The 15,767-nt window shown below is 47.9% G+C and overlaps 2 protein-coding genes across 3 annotated transcripts in view; one reads left to right on the forward strand and one right to left on the reverse strand.

Annotated features, from left to right (window-relative positions):
- Sqstm1 (sequestosome 1) overlaps positions 1–5,354 on the forward strand; it is a 10,111-nt gene extending 4,757 nt beyond the window's left edge. Inside the window, exons 6-8 of one of the 2 annotated variants that reach the window (XM_005350156.3) lie at positions 2,079–2,299; positions 2,655–2,850; positions 4,635–5,354. In XM_005350156.3, the coding sequence (XP_005350213.1) occupies positions 2,079–2,299; positions 2,655–2,850; positions 4,635–4,792 (575 nt within the window). In that variant the 3' untranslated portion in view covers positions 4,793–5,354. The remainder of the gene's footprint in view (positions 1–2,078; positions 2,300–2,654; positions 2,851–4,634) is intronic. The other variant, XM_013347400.2, reaches the window with a different exon arrangement.
- Positions 5,355–5,401: 47 nt separating this feature from the next.
- Mrnip (MRN complex interacting protein) overlaps positions 5,402–15,767 on the reverse strand; it is a 24,796-nt gene continuing 14,430 nt past the window's right edge. Inside the window, 5 exon segments of the mRNA XM_005350157.3 lie at positions 5,402–5,599; positions 5,602–5,977; positions 7,799–7,883; positions 8,539–8,675; positions 10,482–10,551. Of these exon segments, the coding sequence (XP_005350214.3) occupies positions 5,481–5,599; positions 5,602–5,977; positions 7,799–7,883; positions 8,539–8,675; positions 10,482–10,551 (787 nt within the window). The 3' untranslated portion in view covers positions 5,402–5,480.

Consider the following 15,767-nt stretch of genomic DNA (forward strand, 5'->3'; position numbering starts at 1 on the left):
CTTCCTTCCTTCCTTCCTTCCTTCCTTCCTTCCTTCCTTCCTTCCTTCCTCTCCTTCCTTCCTCTCCTTCTTTCCTCTCCTTCTTTCCAGGCAAGGTTTCATGTTAGCTTAGGTTGGCCTAGAACTCTGCTATGTAGCCTAGACTGGCCTTGAACTTGTAGAATTCCTCCTGTCTTGGCCTGCTGGGATTTCTTCTCCTTCTCATTTCAGAACCCCCAAATCTTTCTGGAAGCAGAGAGAAAGTGCTAGAGGCAGGTGCTCTGGGTCGTGCCTGGCTCTGCAGTGGGACAGAGCTCTGCTGGGGTGGGGGAGCACAGTGTCACCTCTCAGTACTATGGCCCTAGGTATTGTCTCTGGGGCACACTGGTGTGATTTAGGAAGTGCTTGCCCACCCTGTTCTATGTCTGCAGTGTTAGGAGGTACCCAGTGTCCAGTACTGAAGGAATGCTGATGACAGGGTGTCCTAACCCCCTCCAGTCTCTCCTCCTCCTTATAGCTACTAGGTATTACCACCACTTGCTGCAAGCCAAGACCATCTGTGCTCATGCTGCCCCAGGATGCAGCTTTGAGGCAGCAGTGGCATCTTGGTCTTACAGTTAAATTGAACAGTTTAGGTAGAGATGTGGTGTAGCTCTGTGGCAGAGTATTAAGACTCTTCGATTAGCCAGGTGATGGTGGCACACGCTTTTAATCCCAGCACTCAGGAGGCAGAGGCAGGCTGATCTCTGTGAGTTCGAGGCCAGCCTGATCTACAAGAGCTAGTGCCAGGGAAGGCTCCAGAGCTACACAGAGAAACCCTGTCTTAAAAAACCAAAAAAAGAAAAAACAAACAAACTCTTTGATTCCTGACACCAAACGAAGTACAGATAAAGCAGTTCAGTCAGACTGCATGGCCTTGGCGTTGGAGTAAGAGGCTCTGGAGAACCAGGCTCTCATTGCTTTCCAAGGAGATCAAAGTGGCGCAGCATCAGCTGGGTTGTTGCTGGGGGAGAAGCAGGGCTCACGCTAGGATATAGTGGGGCTCTGGAGGATTGTAATTCACTTGAGATTGTCTTCATCCAACAGATGAGCTTTCAGGGGCTGCGGCAGCTTCTCTGCAAGACAAGTCTGAATTGTGGTCCTTGGGTGGAGGGGGACAAGGATACCCGGCGAAGGGTGCTTTGAAGTTAGTGTGTGTTTATGTGTCTAAGTGTGAAAACTAGTCATTTTGGAAAGTGAGTCCTTCAGTAGAAAGATCAGAGTGTGGATTCAGCTCAGTTCCTGGTCCATCCTTGGTCATGACAATGCTTTTGACTTCTATTGGAGCTTCCCAGAACCCTCTTGCTCTCACTAGCTAATACCAGTCTATGCTGGTGGTGGGTGTATCATGACCACTGGGATCTTCTCGTGAGAGAGCAGGCATTATTTTGCAGTGCTCAGAGGTTGTCTGGGAGGATAAAGGCCTTTGAAGTGTATGGAGTTGCTAAGTAGTAGAATACCTAGAGTTTGACAAGACAGCAAACTTTCTAAAAAAAGACTCTGGGTAGTTTAAACTGAGGGTTGCTTCAGCTCTTGTGGAAGTCTTGGGAGTTTTCCTTCCCCATCTCTCTGAGGAACTAAGCAGGGGATGACTCACATGCTAACTGCCTCTAATTGATTGTACTAGAGCAGAGGCCCAGAGGGAAAAGGAGTTGGCACACAACCTCTCAGAAGGCAGAGGTTGGGGTAAGCCAGAGCCACGGTCTTTTATTGGTAGGTTCTCTGAGAACCAGCCAAGGAAGGCCACTACTGTGGCCCAGTGCTGTGTTTGGCTCAGAGACTGTGATCACTGACACCTAGGACACAAGGTAGCAGGGCCTTTCTTGTCTGTCACTGGGTCTTTTGACAAACACAGGCTTTGAAGGGGACAGCAGGGTTGGGGTTGGGCTCAGCCCATGGGGGTTGTCACATGGTCTATCATGTCACATGGTTATGTGGTTCTGGGGTTAAGTCCAGCCTCTGTGTCTTTGGCTAGCTGCCAGTGTCCCAGTCCACCGAGTCACTGATAACACGTGCAGGGGAGGCCTCTGGACTTGATGGCTCTATTCCTCCTTCTCTAGGCATTGAGGTTGACATTGATGTGGAACATGGAGGAAAGAGAAGCCGCCTGATGACCACCTCCCCAGAAAGTTCCAGTGTGGGCACAGAAGACAAGTGTAGCACTCAGCCAAGCAGCTGCTCTTCAGAAGTCAGCAAACCTGATGAGGCCGGCGAAGGCCCCTCACAGTCCCTGACAGAGCAAATGAGAAAGATTGCTTTGGAGTCAGTGGGACAGCCAGAGGTAGGTCTGCTTTCTCCCATGACCTTTAACTGGCCTGCTTGGCATCTTGGCCTCAGCCCCAGCCATCTTGCAGCCAGAGGGGTTCTGTCCTTGTTATCTCTGTGGTGTCTTCAGTCTCTTAAGCCTTCTGACAGAACTCTATAGAGAAAAATCTTACTCCTGTCTGAAGCTGTAACTCTGTATGGGGCGTTTATCTGATGTACATGAGATCCTGGGTTCAAGCCTTGGCATCATGAAAAAAACTAAACATACTTGGTGCAGGCCACTCTCTAGGGCCTGGGATTCCCATACTTGGCTGGGAGCAGATAGAGGGGTCACACTGGCCAGTCACCTCATGCTTGTGCTCACATTCTAGGAACAGATGGAGTCTGATAATTGCTCAGGAGGGGATGAAGACTGGACCCATCTGTCTTCCAAAGAAGTGGACCCATCCACAGGTGAACTCCAGTCTCTGCAGATGCCAGAATCAGAAGGACCAAGCTCTCTAGACCCCTCCCAGGAAGGGCCCACAGGGCTGAAGGAAGCTGCCGCGTACCCACATCTCCCACCAGGCATGTGGTCACCAGAGCTTTCTTTTACTTTGCTTTCAGAGTATCCTATCCTGTGTCTGGTTTTGGCAGCACAGAAAAGGGTAGCATGGTCTGGAATTTTTTGTTTGTTTGTTTTTTCGACACAGGGTTTCTCTGTAGCTTTGGAGCCTGTCCTGGAACTAGCTCTTGTAGACCAGGCTGGCCTCAAACTCAGATCTGCCTTCCTCTGCCTCCCGAGTGCTGGGATTAAAGGCATACACCACCACTGCCTGGCTGGGATTTTTTAAAAATTTTTTATTATTTTTTGGTTTTTCAAGACAGGATTTCTCTGTAGCTTTGGAGCCTATCCTGGAATTAGCTCTTGTAGACCAGGCTAGCCTCAAACTCACAAGAGATCTGCCTGTGCTGGGATCAAAGGCATGTGCCACCACAGCCTGACTGGGATTTGTTTTTAAAGGCAGTACCTAGTTGTGTAGTTCAGGGTGGCTTTAGGGTTGTAGACTTACCTGCAGCACACTGTCTGGTGGTGTTGTCAGCTGACATCAGAGAAAACTAGAAGATAGTCTGACCTCTTCTCTCTGCATCAAGCAACAGTAATCTCATCTCATTTTAGGAATTTCTAAATCTCAATACCCAGATGTCCTGAGAAGGCAGATGTGACAGAAAAGGCAACACTGGTTTTGGGCCGTCATGCGCCAATGAAGTGAACTTAGACCCTACACACCATTTTCTCGGGGGTTGCAAATTTTAATGGTAGCACCACGGCCAAGGCCCCAGTAGAAGCCAGGCAGTATGTAAAGTGCTGGGCTGGGCTGGTTAGTCCCAAGTGTACACCCTGCAAAAAAGGCAGCCAGCTCCGGTGTTCCCAGGATAAGGGTGTTCAGGTGAATAACTTACCTCTGGGCCAGATTTGACCTTGAGGTTTTCAAAGCTTATTTTCTCTGCAGCAGAGCAGAGGGGCAGCAAACAGTTGTACGAGAGTCTGGGGAGGGGCTTTATTACGAGTTAAAGGCCATCCTGGCTACACAGTGAGACCTCTGCACCTCCATGGCAGACTGTTTATCTCGCACTTGCAAGGCTCTGGACTGGAGGCGGAATGGGGCAGGGGAGCTGGAGAGCTGGCTCGTCTGGTACAGTGCTTGCTGGGCAAGCGTGAGGACCATAGTCTGGGCTCCCAGAACCCATGTAAAAAGCCAAAAGCTGGGCAGAGTGGCAACTGTCTGTAGTCTCAGCAAGCAGAAGGCAAAATCCCTTCAAAGCTGGCTAGCTAGACAAGATGGAACTCGTAAGCTGAGTTCACTGAGACCCCAACTCAGTCTCATGGAGAGCAATAGAGGAAGACTCCTACTTCAGCTCTGCGCGGCTACAAGGGACATAAGTACCATGACACATGTGCCGAACAACAACAGGGTGGGGAGTCAGGCAGTCAGAGGAGAGTCACATTTCTTTATCTATAAAGAGTTGAGATGCTGTTTCATTGTTGACCAGAATGCCCCTGAATGATCTTCTTGCCTCCGTCTCTTGAGTGTTGGAACTACAGGCTTGAGCCACCACATCTGGCAGTAAAACTTTATTAGAAAATAACCGCACTCATTTGCTTACATACCTTCTGGCTGTTTATGCTACAGTGGCAGAGTTGAACAGTTGTGACAGACTGGAAAGCCTACAAAACAAGCTATTTATTTGGTCCTTTAGCTGACCTCTGAGGTTCCTGTAAGGCCCAAACAGAGGAGTCTTCCTGGCAGGCAGGACTTGCTGTGTTTGGAGTGTTACAGGGCACCTCACTTTCCTGTATTGTTTTGCAGAGGCTGATCCCCGGCTGATTGAGTCGCTCTCGCAGATGCTGTCCATGGGCTTCTCTGATGAAGGTGGCTGGCTCACCAGGCTTCTACAGACCAAGAATTATGACATCGGAGCCGCTCTGGACACAATCCAGTATTCAAAGCACCCTCCGCCATTGTGACAGTGCTTGTGCCCAAGCCCCGTGACCCACCCCTTTGTCTTGTAGTTGCATCCAGTAGAACAGCAGGGCCTCTATAAGGCCAGTTTCTTGGCATTCTTCCAGAGCCTGCAGGTGGGAGTGTGTGAAACCCTTCAGGGCAGGAGAGAGTGACTTGGGGGGAGAGCTCCAAGAGTGCACATGCTGACGCCTGGGAACACAACCAGGTGCTTGCGGCTGAGCTTCCTCTGCCTTTCCTAAGTCTGGCCTTTGCCAGGGAACTGCAGAGGCACACTGCTCTTGCTGCCAGCATTGCACCAGCAGTCCAGAATTGTAGCCTGATGACCTTCTGTGCTTTTTTGTTAAAAGTGAACAAATAGAACCATTATGTAAGTCAAAGGTGGCAGCGACTGGGGCCTATATATGGCTCCTGGGGGATGGAGAACTTGTGCAGGCTCTCACTATATACTGCCTCCCCTTTTAATGATCCAATGTTAATGCTTTTAAACAAACCCCCCATGTAGCTTCCTCTGACTTGATTTTTAAATAGCCTGTAATTAAATGGCATATGCACTTTAACCAACCCTGTGGTCCTTACTATTGCTATTATAAGAGAAGTCTGTTTGACAGGTTATTTGTTCTAGAGCACCCCCATCTGTGGCATGGAGGACTGGCATACAGGAACCACATCACACACGAGTCAAAGTGAAGGCTACAGGTCATCTTCAAAGTCCTCCCCAGTTGTAAAGAGGTTGTACAGTTGCATGGATGGGGCCTTCTGTGCCCCTTGAGCCAAGGGCCTACCATCTGCTTGAGGAGTCCCTGTGGCCATGGCTGATCTGGGGTCTTCCCGCTAGGCCTCTCTGGCTGGGGTGTGGCAGTGTGAGTGGTTTGGGCAGGCTGGACAATGGCAGGAGCCCTGCTGAAGTGGCCATCCCCTGGAGTCCTGGCCTCAAGGGTTCCTTGCTCAGCTTGTGCTGGGTCAGCTAGCCTGGTGCTCTCCTGCAGAGGCCTTGATGGGTTTCCATCCACATGCGGGCTGTTCCCAGGTGACAGGAGAAACCGTGCCCATTTAGAAGATTGGGCCTTAGCCTGCAGGACAGGGCTTGGTAGTTTCCACCTTGGAAAACCAAGTTCCCTGATGTGGGCTGCAGTCCCGAGGGCAGGACTGCTACCTTGTTGCTCTGTTCCAAACAGGCCAGTGGAGTCCTGAAAGAAACCAGAGAAAGGGTTTCGCTTGGCAGGACCATCAGCACTAACCCTTCTGCTTTCTGCATAACTACTGTCTAAATCCTACAGGTTAGGACATGCTGTTGTGAGGTTTAACAGTCAAAGTTCATAAATGTTAACCCTGATTGGATAAATATTGTGACCACACTCCTCACATAAAGGAGACATCCAGAATAACCCATTTCCTGGGAAGCTTTGGGTCAGGTCAGCAGTCTCCATGAGAAGGTGTGAGCAGGGAGGGGCCTAGACAGCCACCACTTAGAAAGATGTAGTCTATCATGCCTGTGCAGCCCCAGCTGGGCCCAGGGGCTGCACTGAGGTCTCTAGAAGGTGACAAGGAGCTGGGCCTGGCTTCTTCCAGCTCAGAAACCAAAGATGCACAGGAAAATGGGTTTCACTGCTTACAAAGGAATTCGACAGCAACACTGGATCTTTGCATCAGGACTGCCCAGATAATGCTGAAGAGAGCATGACTCTGACTGCTAACTTGGCTTTACCACTGAACTTGCTGTAAACTCACTGAGGTCTTAGTTCCTCTAAAACAATAGACTGGTGAAATTGAAACTCAGGGTGTGGGCCACGGTAAGGGCTCTGTAACTCACTGCCACGATTCTGGCTCAATGGGACTCATACCTACTGGAAGCACTAGGTAGTTTAAGAAACATCAAAAATTGAACTCTGGGTTGGATGGTGGCAGTGCAGGTCTTTAATCCAAGCACTTGATAGGCAGAGACAGGTGGATCTCTGTGAGTTCAAAGCCAGCCTGGTCTACAGAGCAAGGTCCAGGACAGCCAAGGCTACATAGCGAAACCCTATCTTGGAAAACAAAACTGGCTTTGTGCCATGCTCTGCATGCAGTCAGGCTGAGCTGGGTAGGCCTTAGCTAGCCATTAGGGGCAGAGGAGGTGAAAGAACAAGAACCCTCATTCCCAGGCTTCTATAGCAGCACAATACAAAATATGCACTCACATGCTCAATGTGCAGTGGGCCTGCTAGGTCTGAGCATCACCAACACTATAAAGCAAGGAGTGCACGGGAACAGGCATTCCTGCATGGAAACCTAGGGCAACTTCTACTGTGACCAGATTGATGACGTTCCTCTGCAGAATGAACAGTCTTTCCTCAAGCCTTACTGGCCAGCCTTAGCAGGGTCTCATGATGTGCTCTTGGCTGTGAGTTAACCACATGGGATGATGACCATGATGTCTTGCTATATGTCAGAATGGCCTTGAACTCATGCTCTTCCTGCCTCAGTCTCCTAAATGCTGGGATTATGGGTATATAACCTGGCTCAGGAATTGGCCTTTTTCAGGGGGAGGAGACAGGGTCCACTATGGACCTGGGAACTTGCTATGTAAACTAGGCTGGCTTTGAACTCACAGAGAGTCATCTGTGTCTGCCTCCAGAGTGTTGAGATTAAAGGTATGTGCCACCACACCCAGCCTCAGAACTCAGTTTTAAGCAGAAAAGACACTCATCTCATGCCAGAAGTTGAACTTTTTAGTATATAAACCTCATAATTGTGAAGAAATATATTATCCAAGCCTTGTACCTGCAGTCTCAGCTGCTCACAAGGCACAGGGAAGAGTATGACCTGGGTGCAGAAGTTTGAGGCCAGCCCAGGCAATGTGACAAGGCCATGTCTTCAAGGACAAAACCAAACAAATTCCACAGGGCTGGGGTGTAGCAGTAATGTTGATACCTATCATAAACGCTGTGGGCTAAAGTCCTAACTGCACGTGTGTTTGCATGTGTATGCAGACTTGCATGCAATCGTACATAGGCTCCATGGTCACTGACCTGGCAATCAAAGCTGTCTTTAACACTGTCCAAGTCCTGGACATGCAGGCTGCGTGGAGGCTTCCCTGTGTTCTGATTCCATTTCCTGGAAGGAAAGGAAGGAAGGAAGGAAGGAAGGAAGGAAGGAAGGAAGGAAGGAAGGAAGGAAGGAAGGAAAGAAAGACTATCACTCATGAAGTTCTCTCATCCAATTGTCCTCACAGAGAGCAACTGAGATCTGGCCTGACACAGGGAGGAATCTTTTCAGCCTTCACAGGTTCCTACACCACCTCCAGGAACAGTCCGGCTAAGCCTCTTCTCTGTTTTGTAGTTGTTAGAATAGTCTTACTTGAAATTGTAATTCATTCCCTTTGAGAGTCATGCAGCATCCCAAACCTAAGGAGGTTTCTATGGAAACCTACTGAGACACGCGGAGATCTGGAGAACCTCATATAAAGTACCCCTCCCCCTCGACCCACTGATTACTTTGGCCACACTTCCACAGCTGGTTGAGCAGGGCTTCAGCCCCCTCATGACTGGAGTTATAGGCATCCAGGGAAATCTAGCTAGGCTTCTGCTCCCTCTGCCAGGCAGCACGCAGTCTGAGGGTTAGCTGCCATGGCTGCTGCCCACTTTGCCCACCCACTTATGTACAACATGGGAGTCCCACTTAGTGACGTCATAGGAGCTGCTCATCAGCCCCCTCCCCCCTCAGGAGTCAGTGTGGGCACGGTGACAACCAGATGAAACCCGTTTAGCACCTCTTCCTCGGTTGGGCTGGACTGCAGGGCAGACCTGGCCAATCAGCAAGAGCTGCTCTTCCTCTGTCCAGCTCCTGGTCCTCACAGTCCTTGTCCAGATACTTCAGCCAACGGGACTCCAGGGGCTCAGACAGTGCCTAAGTGTCAGAACAGAGGACAAGGCTCAGAGTTTGAGAGCAGCCCAAGTTTAACGCACAAAGATCTCGGGCCCCATGTTTCTCCCTCATCACCAGGAAGGACCTGTAGAGCACAGTGGAGACTGTCAGTCCTAATGCTGTGGCCTTAATACAAGTTCTCATGCTGTGGTGACCCCAACAATAACATTATTTTCGTTGCTACTTCATATCTGATATGCAAGCCCAAAGGGGTCTAGACCCCAGGTTAAGAACTGCTCTAACAGGATGTACATGTACACAGGCCCACTGGGGTACAACTTGCTGCAAACGTCCCCAGAGTCGATACTCCCCAGCCCAGGAACTGTCATGATGAACAAAAGCATGACGAGGGAGTGCAGAGAGCAAATACCTAGGACAGTAGGAGTAAGCCAAATGTCATGACACTCTAGAATGTTCAAACATAAAAATCTGTGAAGACCATACAATACCAGATGAGTAAGTGCTGGTGCTTAAGCCCAGGACCACACCAATGCCAGCCAAGTGGTCCACCCTATGCTACATTCCCAACCCCAGCCCCAGGTAGTGCATATAAGAGTGGCATGAAATAATCTTTGTAATGGGACCAAACAGGAAGTGCACACATGAACGAACACACACACACACACACACACACACACGTTAGAAGGGCTGTGTTATTTTACTTACAAGCACATCCTTTGTTTAAAACAGAATTTGGAAACCAAATGGAGAAAGGAGGTGGCCAGTGTGAACCATGAGCAGAGCTGGGTCATAGTCGCAAGTGGGTAGCAAGAGTTCACAGTCAGGGGCTGGGGAGATGGCTCAGTGGTTAAGAGCACCGCCTGCTTTGTCTGAAGGTCCTGAGTTCAATTCCCAGCAACCACATGGTGGCTTACAACCTTCTGTAATGAGATCTAGTGCCCTCCTCTGGCCTGCAGGCAGGCATGTAGGCAGATTATGGTATACACAATAAATAAATAAATCTTTAAAAAGAAAAAAAAAAGAGTTCACAGTCAGTGCTCCTTATGACCGACCACAGCATCTGGGTCCACAGCATCCTGGTTATAACGGTGTCAGTTAGGAACGCAGTCACTGCCCACCCAGTGCTGGCTGAGATCTATTTATAAGCCTTCCTTTGGCCTCCAAGGACAGAGAATACTGATACCACTCCTCCTCTTGCGGAGTGCCCAGTCTGTAGCGAGGAAACATGAAGCTCTGGCATGTCCCACATCTTCGCCCTAGCAGAGCTCTGCCTCGGAGACAGGGGAAGGGGAAGACGCCTTGGGCACGTGAGACAAACAAATGACTAATGAATACCGTTAACACTTGGACTTTGGGGCTGAGCCTCTGCACAAGATCCCACACACCAGACTAAAGTGCAAAATGGAGTCACCTGTACTAAAAAGGTTCCCATCACTAAGTTGGAACTGAATTACTGGAGAGCAGGAGAGCGACAATGGCCCAGTGTCCCAAACAGGCTGGTATCTATGGGCACAAAGGCAGCAACTCTGAGCTCAGCAGTCACTCTCCTGTAATTGTCTCCCTGTCCACCCTACCAGGGAAGTCACTTGGAATGTCAGTTTTCTTTTTGTTCAGTTTCTTTCTTTCATCACTGTCTGGTCTATCCAGTGTCTGCTCAGCTCACTGGAACACTCGTTCTGTTTTATGGGCTAAAGTACTGCCTGATTCTACACCAGCAAATAAAGCCAACAGATCTTTAAACGCCTTCTAATTTTGTCCGTTGGCAATACTTGAGTGGAACCTCACACAGCAGCCCGGGGCAGTGGGAGACAGATGCCATCATCTTACCTGCTGCCTGCTGTTCTCAGTCTGCTGAGGGCCTGCATTTTCCTCTTCCCTTGCAGCTTTGGCCACAGACCTTAGGGGAAGACGGCAAACATGACCCTGGGAAACCACCAGGAAGATGAAGGACAAGGAAGGTGAAGCAAGTGGGCACAAGGACCTGGCAAGGCATCACAGGCAAACCCTGCTGCCTCATGTGAGGCATCACTCCTCAGCAGTTCAGGTCTGGGCAGTGATTGGTTCCTGAGACTGAGAGGCTGCACAGCCAGACAAAACACCTAATACAGTACTAGAGGTTAGACCAGCCATGTCTACCTACCTCAGACAGCGCCTGCATTCTCTCTAGTGAGCCTCAAATTCCACTGTACCTGGGTACCCCAACTGGTCACCTCCCCAGCCTAAAGAAACCAGTAATTCTCATGGGGCTTATAAGGACAAAATGACACCGTATGAAGAAAATGCCTACTGTACTATAGGATCAACCCAAGAGTTTGGGCTGACTAGATGGTTCAGAGGGTGTCGTGGTTTGAAAGAAAATGGCCCCCAAAGGCCCATAGGGAGTGCCACTTAATTAGATGGTGTGGCCTTGTTGAAGGAAGTGTGTCACAGGGGGTGGCTTTGAGGTTTCAGATGCTCAAGCCTGGCTGAGTGATTCTCTCTTCCTGTCTCCCTCGGATCTGGATGTAGAACTCTCTCTCAGTTACCTCTCCAGCACCATGTCTGCCTGTGTGCAGCCATGCTTCCTGCCATGAGGATAACAGACTAAACCCAGAGGCTGCAAGTCCGCCCCAATTAAATGTTTTCCTCTATGATTGTTGCCATGGGCTGGGTTGTGTTGCCACATGCGTTTAATCCTAGCACTCAGGAGGCAAAGGCAAGCAGATCTCCGTGAGTCTGAGGCCAGTATTGTATACATAGAGAGTTCCAGGGTGGCCAGGACTACATAAAGAGAGCCTGTCTTGAAAAACCAGTCTTAAAAAAAAAAGTTGCCATGGTCATAGTGTCTTTTTGTTTTTGTGTTGTTTTTTGTTTTGTTTTTTTGAGACAAGGTTTTTCTGTAGCTTTGGTGTCTGTCCTGGAACTAGCTCTTGTAGACCAGGCTGGCCTCGAACTCACAGAGATCTACCTGCCTTTGCCTCCTGAGTGCTGGGATTAAAGGTGTGCACCACCACCCTTGGCTGGCAGTTTGTTTTCTTTTTGTTTGTTTGTTTGTTTTGTTTTAAGGCAGGATCTCATTAAGTACCCCTGGCTGGCCTGGAACTCTGTTTAGACCAGGCTTGCCTGAAACCAACAGAGGTCCACATTGGGAAAAATTTTAAAAGAAATGTCACATACACATAACTAAGAATAATAAAACCCCTCTACTTTTATTGGAAAGATGGTTCAATGATGAAGAAGTTCATTGCTGCTCTTGCATAGGACTTGGGGTTCCCAGCACCCACATGGTGTCTCACACCATCTATGACTCTGAGCTCCACGGGTACTAGGCATATACTTAATTACATATATACAAGAGGGCAAAATAGTAATACAATACAAAATAAATCTAAACAAAATTTAAAGCCCTTTACTTTTTTAACTTTTAAAATTAACTTATCGGGATATAATATTCATATTTAATAAACTTAGGTGAGTTTTCATTGCCCTGTGGTCCCCTGCCCCTCGCAAGACAGGGTTTCTCTGTAGCTTTGAGCCTGTCCTGGAACTCGCTCTGTAGACCAGGCTGGTCTCAAACTCACAGAGATCCGTCTGCCTCTGCCTCCCAAGTGCTGGGATTAAAGGCGAGCACACCATCACCACCAGGCTGTCATGTACTATTTAAACTCAGGGAGAAGCTGGCTCTGGAGGTTATGTTTGACTCAATGTCCTCTGAGGCTGGAGATGGCTCAGAAGGAGACCTGAGTTCAGTTCCTGCACCCTCACTGGATGGCACTGTCAGCAAGGGTTCTGACATCAGCCCCCTCTCCAGACCAGACCTCCCTCCCTCCTCAGATGGCTTCTGCTGGATGTTTGTGTGACCCTGATTTAATGAAGTCCCCTTGTTATCAGCGGGGCCTTGAGAACTGCCAGATGATCAACTGTTTTTGTAAAAGCCTCTTATGAAAACTCTGGTTGCAATGTGTTTGGGATATAAGCAGATAAGACAGAAGTCCTTCTGGAAAATGCCAAATGCCCCAAATACCCATACTCATCCAGACACCCAATACACCGTCCTTTTCCTTATGGGAACTGTCACTGATAGGTTTGTCTTAATTCTGGCTAAAAAGAGTACAAGACTGGTGAGCTGGCTCAGAGGCAGGCACCTGGTGCCAAACCTGACAGCTGTGTTTGATCCCCAGGACCCATATGGTGGAAGGAGAGAAACAGCTCCTGCAAGTTGTCCCCAGACCTCCACGCATGTGTACTGTGTATGTAAGCTAAAGAAAACCTTATTTCCTGTTTGATAGGTGGGCCGTGGTGTCACCATTCTTTAGCGGGACCCATGCACACAAAAATAAATGATAAAAAAATATGTTCTTTTGTTTTTAAAGAAAAAGACAACCATTCTGGGAGAAAAAATGGGACCACTAAAAAATAAAGAGACAACAATAAAGTCTTGAGGACCACACAACAGCATCTTAAATCCCAAGGAAGGTGGGGAGGAGGGGAGAAGTAGGGAGGGGAGAAGAGAAGAATGTAGAGCTCAATAAATCTCAATTTAAAAAGTTAAAAAAAAGAAAAGAAAAGAAAAAAATCCCAAGGAAGGCCTGATTCTCAGAGCTACAGGTTCACAGGTCCTTCATTACCAGGGAAAAGAAAATTCTGCAAAAAGACAAGGGTGCTCGGTCCAGCTTGATGTCACTGGACCCACAGCAAAATCCACCATTTGCTCTTCCTGGTTCTTCAAGAGAACTTTGAGTCTACAATTGTTGTCACAGGGTTAACGTTTAAAAATCTTTTCTCTGGCTCTGTGTGTTCTGCCTCCTCCTGCCTTTTTCCCTAAGATCATTTCATTAACTGAAGGTCATTCAGTGTGGAACTTTCGTCATCTCGGCTGGCCCTTGCTGGAATGTAACATTCTGTAATTCTTGGGCTTATGTGCAACCAAGAAAAAAATGTTTATGAGTTGTTTTTTACATACCAAATGACAGTGAAGCTTGCCTAAGACTTACCCAAGTCAAGAATGATGTGCAAACAGATAACAATTTAAGATGTACAACAACTTAAGGTTAAAATCGCTGAGATCAAAATTTAGTGCAATGATATAAAACTACAACCTAGGCTAAAATCTAGGCTCTTTAAAATAATAAAAAAATTCTATTAAGATAATAACCTGCTTTTGGTAATGGCTAAGGAATAAATATTTTATGCCTTTCTTACATCTATTATTTATTTTGCTTGTGGAGAGGGGCATGCATGTGGAGGTCAGCTGACAGCTCCCAGAGTCTGTTCTCTGGTTCCACAGTGCAGGTCCCAGGGATTGAACTCAGACAGTCAGGCTTGGTGGCAAAGCGCCTTTAATCTTATAAGCCCAGATTTTATGTTTTGTCAAAATAATTACATTTCTGTCCAAGTTTGGCAGGCTTTTTTTTTGTTTGTTTGTTTGTTTTTTTGAGGCAGGGTTTCTCTGTGGCTTTGGAGCCTGTCCTGGAACTAGCTCTGTAGATCTGTAGACCAGGCTGGTCTCGAACTCACAGAGATCTGCCTGCCTCTGCCTCCCAAGTGCTGGGATTAAAGGTGTGCGCCACCATTGCCCGGCTGGCAGGCTTTTAAGTACTTAAAAATAAGTTAATAAAATCAAATTTTATTTATTTATTTTGTGGTTTTTAGAAACAGGGTTGCTTTGTAGCTTTGGAGCCTGTCCTGGAATTAGCTCTTGTAGACCAAGCTGGCCTCAAACTCAAATCTACCTGCCTCTGCCTCCCGAGTGCTGGGATTAAAGGCATGTGCCACCACCACCTGGCTATTTATTTGTTATTTTGTTTTTGAGACAGGGTTTCACTGTGTAGCCCTGGGTGTACTGGAAACACACTCTGTAGACTTATGTAGGCTGGCCTTAACCCACAGAGATCCTGGGTGCTAGGATTAAATGTGTGCACCACCACCACCCAGCTCAAATTTTAAAACTTGTTTTTCTGGGGGCTGGTGAGATGGCTCAGAGGTTAAGAGCACTGACTGCTTTTCCAGAGGTCCTGAGTTCAATTCCCAGCAACCACATGGTGGCTCACAACCATCTGTAATGAGATCTGGTACCCTCTACTGGTGTGCATGCTGTGTATAACCAATAAAAAATAAATTAAAAAAAAAAACAAAAAAAAAACCTTGTTTTTCTTTTCTCTAAGCTTTAACTAAATGTTACACAAGTTAAAGCCCATTCCTTCTTCTTCAAGGTCGACAACACTGTCCTGGGTGTTCAACAACCAAAGCGTGGAGGCCTGAGCCAAGGAGGATGAAATAGTCACAGAGGACAGGCTCTGTTGGCGGCTCCCTCTCTAAGGCCAGCCAGGACCCCAGGAATGTCAGGACCACCCCTTAAGGCAGCCCTATATGGCCAGAAAATCACTTGTCTTCTTGATCACAGAAGTCATGGAGACGCCTGAGGTGTGACTCTAGCCGGTATATATTCGTTAAGGAGGAGAGCCAAGGGACAGCAAAATGTACCTTTGTGCCTCAGGGAAAGCCACATGCCAACAAGACCCTCCAGCTTCCCAACAGATAACATGGAAAGGGGAGACATGAGAACGGACACAGGGCTCCTCGAGTTTCTAAGGAGATCTGACTTTCAGTTTTTTCTTTGTTTTAAATAGCTAGGAGTGGTAGAGCTCGCTTCTAATTCCAGAGCTCAGGAGGCAGAAACAGGTGGGTCTGTGAGTTCAGGCCAGCCCGGGCTACATAGTGAGTTCCAGGCCAGCTAGGTTATGCAGTTCAGACCTTGTCTCAAAAATATTTTAAAAGATAATAATAAATAAAGGGCTAAGTTTTGGCACCTACCTGGGTTTTTATCTATCTATCTATCTATCTATCTATCTATCTATCTATCTATCTATCTATCTATCTATAAATCTATTTATTTATTTATTTCGTTTTTCGAGACAGGGTTTCTCTGTAGCTTTGGAGCTTGTCCTAGAGCTAGCTCTTGTAGACCAGGCTGGTCTCGAACTCACAGAGATCCACCTGCCTCTGCCTCCGCCCGGGACCTACCCGGTTTTAAAAGCCAAAAGGGAAAGTAAATAAAAACAAAAAGTAAGCTGGGTGGTGGTGGCGCACGCCTTTAATCCCAGCACTCGGGAGGCAGAGGCAGGCGGATCTCTG

This window comes from Microtus ochrogaster, chromosome 7 (assembly GCF_000317375.1).
Source record: "Microtus ochrogaster isolate Prairie Vole_2 chromosome 7, MicOch1.0, whole genome shotgun sequence".
NCBI lineage: Eukaryota > Metazoa > Chordata > Mammalia > Rodentia > Cricetidae > Microtus > Microtus ochrogaster.